The sequence below is a fragment of the Mesitornis unicolor genome, unplaced genomic scaffold, assembly GCF_000695765.1.
Source record: "Mesitornis unicolor isolate BGI_N332 unplaced genomic scaffold, ASM69576v1 scaffold2338, whole genome shotgun sequence".
Classification (NCBI taxonomy): Eukaryota; Metazoa; Chordata; class Aves; order Mesitornithiformes; family Mesitornithidae; genus Mesitornis; species Mesitornis unicolor.
Window position 1 is genome coordinate 22,992 of NW_010202346.1, and position 14,189 is coordinate 37,180.

Consider the following 14,189-nt stretch of genomic DNA (forward strand, 5'->3'; position numbering starts at 1 on the left):
CAGAAATGGCATCAGATATTCCTGGCTCGGTGGCCTTGCCGGTGGCACCGATGGCAAGTGGGCAGGTGAGGATGGCAGGATCCATGCCTTCCAGAGGAGGAAAGCGCCGCTCTGGGTGAGCTGTCTCTTTTTCTTTCAGGTCTGAAATTGGCAATGAGTGGTATTGAAAAACTGAAAATCTGCCTTTGTGTATGTTTATTATGCAATGTTGATGTACGTACTAGGTTATGGCATTAGTCTCTGATGTTTTGTTTTTCTCTTCGATATGTTTGTTCTTCCTGCAAGATCAAACTTGCTGATAAGTCCATAGCTTATTGTTTGCACGCTTCTAAAGGTTTTCAGGTTTGGCAAAGCATCCAGAAAGGGAGTTTAGTTCCTATGGTAGTTGTACATGTAATGAATGCGTATTGCTGACCTCTGTTTAATCTCAAAAGGATTTATCATGTGAATAAAGGTAGCGAGATGTGTTCTTACTCGCACATGTAGACTTGTCCAACTTCATCTGTAAAGAACACAATTTGTTTTACCCAACTACAGAGGGTGGTGCGGTATAAGGATAGTTTTTCCACATCACATTGCTCTGTGGCAACTCCTGCTAATCCTCTCTGTTAGTAGAAAAGTGTTAACAAGAACTGCAGAAAATTATTCGTTAGTATTAACAAAAAAATACCTGTTTTTATCAAAGGGTGACCACAAATAGTGATCTTTAGGTGATGCTTTCTCAGAGATCTCTCTCTGATTCAAGAGTGCCTGCAGAAGAGATTGATAAATCTTATATTTAGCTCTAAATATGACAGCGGTAGGGCTTAGCAGGATCAATAGTGTGAGTAAAGTCTTCACTGACCGACACCTGAGGATAAGACAGAAAACATTATTCCTTGTGAGAGCTACTCTGGGGTTTGTTTGCCAAGGCACGTTGCCTGTTTTAATGTTTTTATAATGTATATAAACTATATATATAGTATACATTAGTATAGATATAATTATAGATAATAATATATATTATATATATTAGTTATTATATATAACTATATATAAACATATATATGATGCTGCTGACTGTGAAATCTTCTGGTTATGTTAAATGCTGACATGATACTAACAGAAAGCTGTCCTTTAGCCTTTGCGATTCAGGCATCATCATCTATTTGCAAGAAAGTGGAGTGCGTGGAGGATGGGAGGAACATGAAATAAAAGTGTTTTAAATGTATTTAACATGCAGATTTGCTGAGTAAGTTAGTATGGGTTTGCTGTTGTACCCATATTTCATCTGTGGTATTTCATCTGTGCACCGCAGCGTAGTACTAACAGCCCTTCTCCAAGCCTGAGCTGAGGGTGCTTTTTTGCTTTATTTTTTGTTCAGCGTCTGTATTCAGACCTTGAGGGAAAGAATGCCCGCTGTGTCTAATTCCTCCCAGTTTCTCTTTGAACAAAGTTGCAACTAACACTTGGTCCTTTCATTTCTGTCCTGGTGATACATCTTTGTACACCTAAAATCCTTGGCCTTTTTGGAAATGAATGCTTTGTGTCAAACATAAAGGAATGTGGCTGGTGAGCACAGTCATCTTTCCAGCATCGGTTATCTCTGAAAATTGTTTCTTTTCTCATAATTGCTGAGGCAAGCTGGCAGGATAATTGCTGTATGGTCTTGAATGTAGATCAGTTGAAACTCATTGGCTACCCAGGAGGTGTTTCTGTGGTGCAGGCATTCAGCTTATTGACAGCTCAGAAAAATATTTTTCCTTTCTATAAATTATACCAAGTACTTTATAGAAAGAGGTGACAGCCCAGTAATGTATAAGATAATGCACTGCACCGCTCAATGAAAACCTTATATTAATCTGATGTCAGTTCTTTAATTAACTTCACATTTTTCTTTAGACTTGCTGTATGAGAGAATATGGGGCTTTTTTGCCTTCCTAGGTTATCTGTACTTGCAGAGGAAGTGATGGTGGTGTTTTCTTGGTTTCCAGACACACTGGTTTTGTTTCTGTTCAGCACATAGCCTTGTCTTTTTTCTGCCCCAGCAAATATGAGGAGGAAGAGACCAGAGCCCCCCAGCCTCCCTCCCCAGCTGGACCCCCTGATACTGGACTGAACAAAAGCTGTAGCACAGCTCCCCATCAGCTGCATCTGCTCCTGCTCGGTCCTGCCTGCCCCCTGCCTACGCTGTCTAATCATGGCAAGCCATCTTCTGACATTCCTTGGGAGTTTCACATAATGATTTTGTTGCAATGTTCAAATCCTCTCCCATCTCAGTTTTTTAACCTTGTTGGTTTTGGGGTTATTTTTGTATGAAAGTATTTGTAATTAAAAATAAATACTTTTAAATTTATTTTCATCACAGTATTTATGGTGCCCACGTCTTTTCAGCAAAATACATTTTAATAAGTACCTCATACATCTGGCCTTTTCACGATTGACGTGAACAGTATGAAAGAGGAAAACAAGATTTATGCTGTCTCTTCAAAACAAGAGAGCATAGTGCAGCTCTTTTTTTAAAGTCTCTTTTTAATGGGAATTTTAAATGAAGATAGAAGATATTATTTCTGAAACTTCTGAAATGATGCCATTTGTCTTCTTGGAAGATGCTTCTGCTGTTTTGCTAATATGTGATGGGTTCTTTCTGAACAGAAAATATTACCTGTCAGGATGTGAGGAGTTTGTTAGGACATTATTTTTATGTGTTCTGCTGTGTTCTGCTAAAGGTTACAATGGATTCCCTGCCATTTACTCTACCTGGCTGTAAAGCTGACAGGGTGGTTCAGGCAGGGCATTGGAATCACTGACTTTATACCCGAGATACATTTTTTCCAGGTTTTGAAAAGGTTTCTTCATTTTGCACAGTGAAGTGTGAAATGAGGAAACTTGTTTATTAACAAAGATGGGACAGAGATACATTTTTTACAGTATTGACATTTTAAATTAATTTTAATTCCTTATTTTTTAAATAATCTTGCATTTGAAATAAAGTCAAGATTTTTAGGTACTTTAACAAAGCAAAGGAAGTATTTAAAGATTTAGTCAGGTATTGCACCCGAGGCACTCAGATTCTGCTGCGATGAGCCTGCTGTGAGTGTGGTAGGTATTATCTATGGATATGAACCCATCAGCATCTCCTGAGATGAGCAGCTGATACCCAGGCAGCTGGATAAATAGGTGTGTTAGTCCCACTTACTCCTTTGGAAGCAGGCACACAGTGCAGGCGGCAGGATCAAGCTGTAAACCATCATCAGGGTCCCTGTAATTCTCTGCATTGCATCCCAGTAATAATACACCAGGCTAAATGCAGTAGAGCTGATAGTTGATTTTTGGGGGGAGAAATCCATCTGAGCACTCAGCTGGAGTATTTGGCTGGAAGCTAAGAAAATCTACCAAGGCACGGGATCTCAGTGTGTTGGAGGGGAAGGAAAGGAGTTGTAAAATTAATCCATCCCAAATTAAAGCAGTGTAAATCCCTGAAGAAAAGGCTTTTCCCCATAGGCATACGTATTTTCTGCAGGCCTTATCTTCCGAGTTTGAAACTGGAGGTTTCTCTGTTGTGTTGCAGTTGCCAGTGAAACCAGTGATGAATGTGCCTGACCTGGCGCGATGCTTTTGCCAGTGGTTTCAGGTGGAGCCAGCCCAGTGCTGGCCTGAGTATGCCCTCCACTTGTAAATAAACAGCTCTCTTGTAACCTCGACTTTCATGTTTTCAGTGTAGGTAGAAACACCGCAATTGAAACAACTCAGAAATTTGTTTTGAAATGTCAGCTACGTGTATGTTATTATACGTGGGGAAGAAGCAGGTGGGTTAGAGGAGACCTTCACTTAGATGATAATGCATAAATGTTAAAGTGCTGGAGTACTGTACAGGTGGCAGGTCTGGGGTAATTCAGGGCGTGGGTGCCAGTGCTGAAGGCCATGTTTTGAGTGGCAGGGAGCAGCCTCTTGGCTGGGTCCTGGCCGAGCGCAGGCGGTGGCAGGAGCCGGGGCGCTCGCCACTGGAGGTCGGTGTTGTTCTGCGCCCGGCAGCTGGGGTCACTGCCTCGGAAACCCGAGTGGGTGTTAATTAGGTGAGCAAAAATGTGATTTATAGTGAAAATGGTGATTGCATCAAGCTTAACCAAATTAAATGCACATCTTTTCTTACGACTCTGGGGAAAATGGTTTTCCCTCTGCTTCCTCCAGAAATGAATAATCACTGTTGCCATCTGGAAAATATTATTGTGACTTTTCTAATACCTTTTCCAATTCCTGTTCTTGTTTGCTGCCCTTGTCCTGATTGTGCGTAGATTGCTGTGACTCAGACACATCTTTTATAGACCAGCCTGTCTTGTTTATCAAACTTAGGGAGCAAGGCAGCGTTGCCTGACTGGCACTCACACTTCTCTATGCTGATACAGTTTTAAAGAGCACTTTTACATCGTTGTTCCCACACTCTGAACATACAAATCTTAATTTTCAATAGGTAGGGGTTTCTTTTAATACTGAGATAATCATTATTGTCATTTTACAGAGTTTTTGCCTTTAATATGACTTAAATCTCTTGTTAATATGAAGAGTGTTAGAGATGTGGAATCTGTAATTGTATAAAGTTTTATTACACTGAAATGTTAGAAAGCTTAGAGTGTTAAAGGAACTTGACAAAAATTGCTTGCATAATAGAACTATAATTTCCTATCTACATGAATTACATTTAAGTGATTGATCAGGGTCTGTATATCATACTAATGTATTTTCTAACTCAAATAGATACACTAATACAGTAATTGTAGATGATAAATTTTATACTAGCTTGGTTCTTAGTCTGCCTTAATGGCAGAGCCCACTTGTAATTGCGATATATATTTGTCTACCTCTATACATAAAAGTGTATAAAATGCTTTGGAAATTATATTACTGCATAACTTTGTAGTGACTTAACATCAATGGGAAGGAGACAATCACACTGCTTAACATAGGAAACTAATTTAGGTGGCTTGTTTAGGAAGTTGGTCTTCCGTAGTCCCTCTGTGTAAGAAGTGAAGAAAGAGGTTCCTGCTTTCTGTGGCTCCCTGGAGGAGCCTAAGTGGGGGGCTGGGGCTTGGCTCGAGGAAGAGCTCTTTTCTTCTACTGACTTAAGAAGGTGGTCTGGGACATAAACCAGGTAAGTTAGGTGCATGGTAGACCCATAGGTCATTTTAGTAATGACCGAAAAGTAGTTGCCATCTGGAGACTGGTTGGTAAGGTGTGTGAAATGATTGGTAGTATGGGGCAAGGCTAAAGAATGTACCACAGTTACAATCCACAGCGGTAATGTGGATAACCCTCTTAGCAGGGAGGCTGGGAGTTTATTCTGCTCTACCTCTAACATGCTTTCTTTAGACGGGGACAAAAATAGTGGCCTGGTGGTTATTATGTGTACAGCCTTAGAACTTTATTTTCTTTAGCCTTAATTTCAGTCTGCTAACAGAGTCCCCACTGATTTCTGTAAACTTCTATTAGGCCTAAGAGATACTTCTTCTGACCATCTCACAAGGACAGCATTTGTTTAATGTTTCCTTTTATTTGTTAATTTTAAGAGTGCAGATTTCTGTGGAGCAGAACAGTGATTTACTACTTTATTTTTTTTAACTTTTATTCTTTGTGTTCCTGGCAGCTGATGAGGTACTTTTAGGGGGTCTGGAGAATATGAGCAAGACTGGAATCCACGGTCATTAACACCTCCAGTCAAAATATAAATCAAACAAGGCTGAGAACTGGTGGGTTTCAGTGTTCATGTCACCATTGCCAGCGTCATGATTGCTGACTTGGAAATCTTGCTTTTACAGAATGGACTTCGATGACGAAGATGGGGAGGGACCCAGCAAATTTTCAAGGTGAGCATTTACAAAGAGTTGGCCAAATCGGTGACTCTTTTCAGTGGAGAAAGACATCTGTCTCACTGCTGGTGTTTTAAACTCAATATGAATATGGGCTGAAGAACTTGCCAACAACTTGACCTAAATTCTAGTTACTGTTTTAATCGACTTCCTCTGCCAATTAGGCATCCTGGCAGAAATCTGCCTAATGTAGTTATTGGCTTACAGAGCTGACAGTGTGTGTGTGTCATAATTTCGCTCTGCAGCTATGTCAAATGAGAAAATTTGTGATTTTTAGCTTATTATTTCAACTGCTGTAGATGAACTTTGGTTATTTGACATTGCAGAAGTTGTCTTTCTGCCACTGAAAATTTTATTTTGAATTTCTTTCAGATGTTAACTGCTTGTTAAGACAATATGACTGATCCTAGAGGTGTGGATTGTTTTTCTTAAGATTAAAGCTCATTATGTACCATTAGGTGTGACCGAATAGTAGAAATTGCCAAAATAAATGTTAATTAACATGGAATATTCTAGACTAGAAATAAAAACAAACATTAAAGTATCATTTGCCATTTTTTCACTTTTCCACTCTTCCTATTTTCCTGGTCACACTGTTGGCATCTTTTCATTAGAAACCAAGCAGCTGCAGTGAGGTGTAGGTACTTCAAGGCCTACAGATAACTGCTGGTTCTCCAAACATCTGTAACAGCAGCAAGTCCAAACACAGCTGTTAGTGTCGGGTTTTTAAAAGGTCTTCCTAGTCAGTCTGAAAGAGAAGTGTGCTGAAGATGTGCTGTAACACCATCTCATAACGTACTGGACAAGACCAGCAGCATCTCTGTTTAGCTGATGCCATTTACAGAAAGGATATTCCAGCCCCTAGTGTTAAAACTGGTGATCTGAGGGCTAATCCTGATGTTTGCTAGAAGATTTATGTTAAGGGGACAAGATTTGTGATGAACGTGACCTAATTTGTGCCTGCATAAATGTCAGGGTTTCTAGGCACAGTGCTGCACGTGCGCTGGTCTGTCTCCATCCTGGCTTCAGCCTTTCAAAGTTTGATGGGAGGGAGAGCCAATACTTCCATTATTTTTATTGGAGAGATATGCTGTGCTATGCTTAAACTCAGTTGATTTTAGACATCAGAACAAAATCTGATTTTTAAATCTTAAATGTTTTAAAAAACCCCAATTGTTCTGCTTTTAGAGAGTACAGAAAAACAGTGCAGAGATGCCCAGGGCCATGGTTGGACATCCTCTTCTTGTTGAGCCCTCCTTTTAGGACTTTTCCCTTCTCCAAATTGCTCACATGACTAATTCCTAGCTTGACTCAGTCAAAATTGCTTGGTTAGTAAAGAACAGCTGTTTAAATGTTTAAGCTAACCCAGCTGGCTTTGACTGTAGTGCTTGAAGAAGCATAAACACCGAGAGGTGAGCTGGGAGGCTGGAGGGGAGAAAACAGTATCGGAGGCAGCAACATCTTCAGCCCAGCCAACCAGACAGGGATGGTGAAAGCCCCAAGGTAGCGGGAGCACAGGAGGTAGTGGTGTTAGTAAGTTACTCCATGTGAGTTAACACCTTGCTTCTCAAGGGCTTGCAAGCCAGCTCAGGTATCTCTGCATGGGATCTCGTCGTCTCACGGAGACGTATGCATGAACTTCTCACTTAACGGCACGTGGCCATTCCTCATTCAGTTTGTCTTTCTGTTTAGAATTTTTCGGGCTCAGTCTGTTCTCTGGGCAGAGCCGAGTGGAAGGAAGTGGCATTTTCACTTGAATGCTTTGAGGGTGCTGGCGTTAAATGCAGCGTAGAGAGAAATAGAGCTGGAGTCTCACTTAAGCTTTCTCTTCAGAGTTTGAATAAGTCTTACAGAGGAAGGAAAATATGAAGCCTCATAGAGGAAATTGCACAGTTGGGGTACTCAAAGTTAGTTTTAGTTGATTTGAGAAGAAGAAAAGAAAAAAGTCAATTATTAGTTTTTTAGAAGAAAAAAGATGCTTAATTGTGCTGTATTATCTTGTTAGTTAATACTTGGAAGCTTCGTGGGGTCTCTGTTGTGATAAATGACATCATTTTGGAAAAGCTAATTCTAATACAAAATATCACTCGAGTAGTAATAATTTTCATTTCTAGAAAAGCCGTTAGCGTTGTATTTTTGAAAAGCTACATTTTATGTTTTGGAGCAAGCATTTTAGCTTCTCCTAAAGTAAGGTCTTTTTCAAAAAAATGTGGCTTCTTGTAACTATTCTAGCAAAATCTAATTTCAGAGGATTAGTAAGTATGTTTTTAGAAAAAGGAAAGGAGGAGCAGGATGTGATATTTTAGCAAAATGTCGCATTACTGCCTGTCTCTGGGACAAAAGTCCCATTGATAAGGATTTCTGCCATAAAGTTGCCAGTGATTCCCCACGTGTACCTTTTTGGGCATCTAACTTCTGTTGATTTGGGTAGGAATGAGGAACCTGTTTACTCCTAGGAATTTAAGCCAGTTTTAATTCCACTTCTGTTTACCCAGCAGTTTCATCTGCCTGGCTGACTTTTGCCAGTCTTCCCAGCAGACGGTACAGTGTCTGTACCTCCTAGAGCTTTTTTCTGAGGATGTCCTTAAATAATGCATTGCACTTAACCGTGTGTCTCTGCCCTCCCATGTTATCTGTAGACCATCAGTGCCCTCTGCTGAATGGAGTGAGTTGTGGTTGCAATCTGGAAAACATTCACTTCTAACACAGCAATGAATATTTCATGGGCTGCTGTCGAGAAGAGCTCAGTGGTGGTTTCTGTACTGGTGCTGGTTGTTAAGTTTCCCAAGCAATGAGTGTATGTCAAAGTGTTTGCATAAATCCACTGAAATGTGTCTCCAACTTTTTTAAATATACAAGTGAAGCTTTTGAATTGGCATGGCTTGGAAGTTTCATCAGACTCGAGGTTTTCTTTGCTTTATTGTTCTCATGTCCTCATTTTTCTTGCTGTTACTTGTAATAGTTTGCAGTTGTGAACCTGTTTGCTTTCTGCTGTGTGTTGACTATCACGTGATGCAGAACCCTTGTAAATTTACTTACTGTCTTTGTTTCTAGGTATGATGGTGATCAAATCTCTGGTGATAAGGAAAAGTTTGCAAGGTAGGCTTGTTCTGTAGAGCTCTTCTGCTGAGAGGAAAGAGGGGGACGATCGTGTCCAGAAAATCTCAGTACGTGTGCCTTAGCTTAGAGAGCTGGTTATTCTGTTTTTAGATGGGACAATGATCAAAGTACTGCTGACACAGAAAGAATGGCCAGGTAGGAAAAAGGACAATCAAATATGGTCTGCCCGCATTTTTATTTCATAGGATGCCTTCTGACTGTTCAAAACTCAGGAGGGCTGACTGATCCAGAATGCTGGAAATCAGAAATACTCACCCTGGATGTAAGTTGGTTTGGATCAGCTCCTGCAGTCTCCCAAAATTAAACGTCTCTCCAAAATTTCCATATAAAAACCAAGTTAGAGATGACAGAACTAGGACAACATTCTGTATACATGCTTATGAATGCCAGGGTTCCTAGGACAGAGACTTTTGGTTTAAATTTGAACTAGTTTCAGAAAAGCGTCAGGATTTTGTTTGCTTGAACATTTTCATGGCCAGTCAATTAACATACTATTACTTTTTAGCTTTTATGATCATTAATGAAATGAGCTATTGGATATTCTTCTCAGGAAATTTCTCAGTCTCTTTGTTTACTCTTCATGATGATTGTTTTTAGTGTTATGAGTATTAGAATACTTTAGTGGCAGACAATGGAATATGTCTTTTATAAATGTAAAATACATGTTGAATATGAGTGCTGTCTCTCAGTCACCATTTCCGTGAAAATGCTGAACTTAGAGCAAGATTTCATCATGTAAAAATGCATTTTTCTTCCTCTTGTCCATATTTATCTGCATGTATATGCTGACATGTACCCATGTGTGCTCTCATGTGCACGTGCACTGTCACACGAGCTGTTCCGCTTGTATGTGTGTATACGATCCGACTCCCACAGGCACTGTTCTCTCCTACGTTTGTGCAGACCCACACAAAGGCTGTTTATTGGCCATTTGGAACGGAAAGGTTCACTATTACGGTGTAATAGATAGGTAAGTAGATAGTGACCTTAACCAAGGGACTGGCTGTAATTTACTGAACGACCATGAGCTATCATTGCAGAGACCTGTAGCTGATTTTCCTGAATATCAGATAGTAAGCATAGGCATCGGTAGGAATAATGACTCTACAGGTAGCTCTAACAAGTGGTATTTCTGCAGATAATGCTTTATGCATGTAACACCTATATGTGCAGGGACAGGATACACATTGCAAAGCAGGGCAAGGCAATGCATTCCTCTGTTCCAGGAATAATACATACTGTATTCCACTAATAGTGTGTACTACAACTTGGGTTCTTTCCTGCACTTGAAGAAAAGACTCCATTATTAAAAATAGCCAAAAAGTGTGAGAAACCTAGCTGCTGCTTTCATGATCAGTCTTCGTAACAGGCAGCTCCAAAGAATGTTGCAGTTTGTTTTAATGTTGTGTTATTGTGCCAGTCATTGCTGGTGGACTCTCAAGGTGATCACCTTTCACATCTTGCTGGATCAGCCAGCGATCCCACAAGAAAATGCCATGCACACCTCATTGAAATTAGTGGAAGATGCTGCTTTGACATCTGAGGCATCCTGTAGCTGTTGTGTACTTGTATTTAGCTGCCACCTGACAGGTACAGTATGGAAAAAATAAGTGCTAGGTACTGAAGTATTCTAGGTCCGTTTGGACCATCTTAGGTGTATATATTGGTGTAATTCCTTAATAGTGATCAAGCAGTGGTGGTTTGCAGTATGAGAAAACTGAACTCCCAGACCTTCAGTTCTGAAAGAGTTTGGTGAGTGTCCATTTTGAGAATTCTCAGATTGACTCACCACCTCAGTCATGTGTTTGCTATAAAGGATGAGAACATTGGAGCTCAGCCAAAAGTGGGGAAGCATCAAGCACTGTCATTGCTATTTCCCTGCTCTGCTAGACTGTTCTCGAACATAAATTCTGATCCATGTCTGACAAGCCAGATGTTTATTTGCTGTCTTTCATGCTCATTTTATTGATTTACTGGGTTTGTTTTGTATATACTGTTATACCATATATGGTTCTAGTCTTGCAGTCTGATCCTGTAGGCATGAAGTGTCTCCCTGCAGGGATGCAGGATGTTCCACACAGCATTATGGGACTGGAGATCTGTGTTGTCAGAGTGGGGTTTTTCTGTAAGTCAGCGCTGACAGCTACTGCTGAGCTGATCCAGCTGTTAGTGAGAGGTTTCCTCTAAAAGGGGCCTTTTATAAGCAGATCCAACACCTTGGGCAAGGACTGGAAGCTGTGAGATGCATCACAGCTCTTGCAGTTTTGAGTCAGACTGCAGTTGGCAGTTGTCAGCTCCTCACATCTTTCTACTTCATTTTTTGTCCTTGAACCAAAGGAGATTATACTGGTTAAGAGATTAAGGCCAGAAGCCAATAGCTAGAAATATAGGTTCATTTCACAGCTATGGGCAAATCATATTTATCCTTCTGTGGCCTGGATTTTCTGTCTGTAAACTGAGAGATAATAGTGCTTAGCTTTGTAAAGCATTGTGGTCTCCTGGGGTGAAACAGCAAAACAAGTGCAAGGTATTATGATTTATTACCTCCAACTGAAATTCTTCTACTGAACATGTCTGCTTTTCTGTTGGTTTGGTGTTTCTCTAAATGTTCAGGGAGAATCATAGTGAAATTGAGAGACGCAGGAGAAATAAGATGACACAGTACATCACCGAACTGTCCGATATGGTACCCACTTGTAGCGCGTTGGCTCGAAAGCCTGACAAGCTGACGATTCTTCGGATGGCTGTTTCACACATGAAATCAATGAGAGGCACTGGAAACAAATCTACTGATGGAGCTTACAAGCCTTCGTTTCTTACAGAACAGGTAGATTTTCCACAAATGTCTGTTTTCTCTGGTTTGTGGTCTTAAAAGACATGAGGAAATGCTGAGAGGAGTGGAGTCTCAGCTTGATCCTTTGCTGTTGTGTAGTAGCTGGTACAAGCTGCATATCCAAGATGTGAATACAAGCAATTTTTTTTGTGGCTGTTTGGACTTGATCTTAACTATATGACAGATATTTCTCTCTGGAGCAGCAAAATGAGTATCTTTATCGTTGAGGTCTGTCCATCTGAAAAGCAAGGAACTTGCTGTCTTTCATCATTGGAAAGGAATTTTCACCTCCAGAACTGGTTTCTTCCCATCCTAACAAAGATTCTCTAAAATAGTTACAAATTAATCTGGAAAGAGCTGCCTATCCCTCCTGGGTTTAGAGGAAGGTTAAGAACAGTTTAGTCTCAATGCCTAAGCTCCAAGCAGCTGAACTGGGCACAGATGAATCCCATCTGTACTGGCTGAAGTACGTCTTGGTTACATTTCTGGTGGTAGAAGGAAGATGCACCCAATGCTCAAAGGAAAACTGTGTCTAACTGAGTGCACTGGAAATTCCTACCACCTTCGTTGTTTTTGAAGTCCTGTGGGTTTAATGTGCATTTTTGTGGTCTGAATGATTTAAGCACTTACATATGTAAGTTATGGCTAGAGGCAATACTTCTTTCTGTTAGAGAAACAGCAGCTGCTGCTGACCTCTCAGTGTTGATATCTCTACTTACTCTGGCTGAACTGAGGTGTGTTTCTGGAGGGACTGTGCTGTTCAGCTGGTTGTTGGTAGGGCACACAAATCACTTCTTATTGCATATTTTTGGGGGGTTTTTGCACCTTGCAGATTGACAGAGTTCATCTTTGTTAATGAATTGAAAACTGATCTCCTTATTGTCTGTATAGTGCAGCCAGTGAGGTTTTTCTTATCTAGTAAGTGGTTTAGAATTGATGGAATTGATGTACTTTCTCTACAATAAAGTGACAGAAGTTGACAGTCTGTTTCTGGAGATGAGTTATCCATTTCTGTAGTAGAATTCACTAGATTGTGATCGTCATTTTATCAGCTCATCTGCCACTTTCCCACGCTGAGCTGTCTGACCTGGAGTGGGACTCAGGTTGTCCAAAGTGCTCTGTATGAGCTCCAGATGCAGGATCTCAGCAAGCTATAGTGGTCACTGGAGCCACCAAGCAAAGGCTGTTTGAGCTTGTTTCCTAGGGACTGCAGTGGTGGTTGTCAGTCTTTCCTATGAGAGGTTTTCAAGCCCTGTTAAGCAAAGGCAGCGTTACTGTGTGATGCATGTAAACAGCTGTTGGCATGTGCAAGTCAAGGTCTGGGGTGTCTAGACCCAGTGACTGGAAGTGAGGGACAGAAGTACCTTGCTTTAAAGGCCTAAGGTCCCCCTTCCCACTCCTCAGGTGGGGTCAGCGCTCTGGGTTCTGTGTCTCCAGTGGACGTGTGTGTGCTTCAGGTCAGAAGTACCCAAGATGATTACTAGTCTCACTCAAAGAGTTGCAGTCAACAGCTCAATGTCAAAATGGAGATGAGTGGTGTTCCCCAGGGATCGGTACTGTTCAACATCTTTGTAAGGGACATGGACGGTGAGATCGAGTGCTGGAGGCTGGGGGCGCACAAGAAGTTGGGCAGGGACATGGCTGGGACAGCTGACCCCAACTGACCACAGGGATGCTCCATACCGTATGGCGCCATGCTCTGACAGAAAGCTGGGGGGAGAAGAAGGAAGGGGTGGACATGTTCAGGGTGATGGTGTTTGCCTTCCTGAGTAACCGTGAAGCGGGATGGAACCCTGCGTCCCTGGAGATGGCCGAACGCCCGCCTGCGGACGGGAAGCAGTGAATGAATTCCGTGGTTTGCTTTGCCTGCCTGTGTGGCTTTTGCTTTACCTGTTAAAGTGCCTTTATCTCAGCCCAGCAGTTTTCTCACTTTTACCTTCTCATTCCCTCCCCAACCCCGCTGTGGGGCTGTGAGTGAGCGGCTGTGCCGGGCTGAGCCTTCAGCTGGGGTTAAACCGTGACAGAGATGAAGCAGTAGAGGGAGGAGCAGAGTGGTCTGGTGTCTAAAAATCCTAATTTTGGTTGAATCCTAAGATAATATATCCCCATGTGCTTTAATCGTAAAAGGAAGATCATTTTTTGAAGGGGATCCTTCCTAAAGCAGACAGATCATTATATCCTCTAGTAGAGAAAAATCATAATGTTGCTTTAATTCTCCGACTTTGCTCTATGTGAAGGGCTGAGGGAGGAGGAGAGTGGTTTGGTTTTGGTACAGAAGAAGGAAGGAAGGGGAGGAAGGAAGCCGAGTTCCCAGTCAGGAGAAGATGGCCTCACAGGATCACAGACGCCTGGAATGGCGGGGCTTGGAAAAGGGCCTTTCAAGTCACATAGCA

General features: G+C 41.4%; 1 protein-coding gene across 1 annotated transcript in view; it reads left to right on the forward strand.

Annotated features, from left to right (window-relative positions):
• Positions 1 to 5: 5 nt before the first annotated feature.
• The window catches only part of LOC104545261 (aryl hydrocarbon receptor nuclear translocator 2-like), a gene marked incomplete at its 3' end in the record, with an annotated part of 19,072 nt that continues 4,888 nt past the window's right edge, over positions 6 to 14,189 (forward strand). The window contains exons 1-4 of the mRNA XM_010190353.1: positions 6 to 115; positions 5,793 to 5,840; positions 8,898 to 8,942; positions 11,577 to 11,790. Of these exons, the coding sequence (XP_010188655.1) occupies positions 6 to 115; positions 5,793 to 5,840; positions 8,898 to 8,942; positions 11,577 to 11,790 (417 nt within the window). The remainder of the gene's footprint in view (positions 116 to 5,792; positions 5,841 to 8,897; positions 8,943 to 11,576; positions 11,791 to 14,189) is intronic.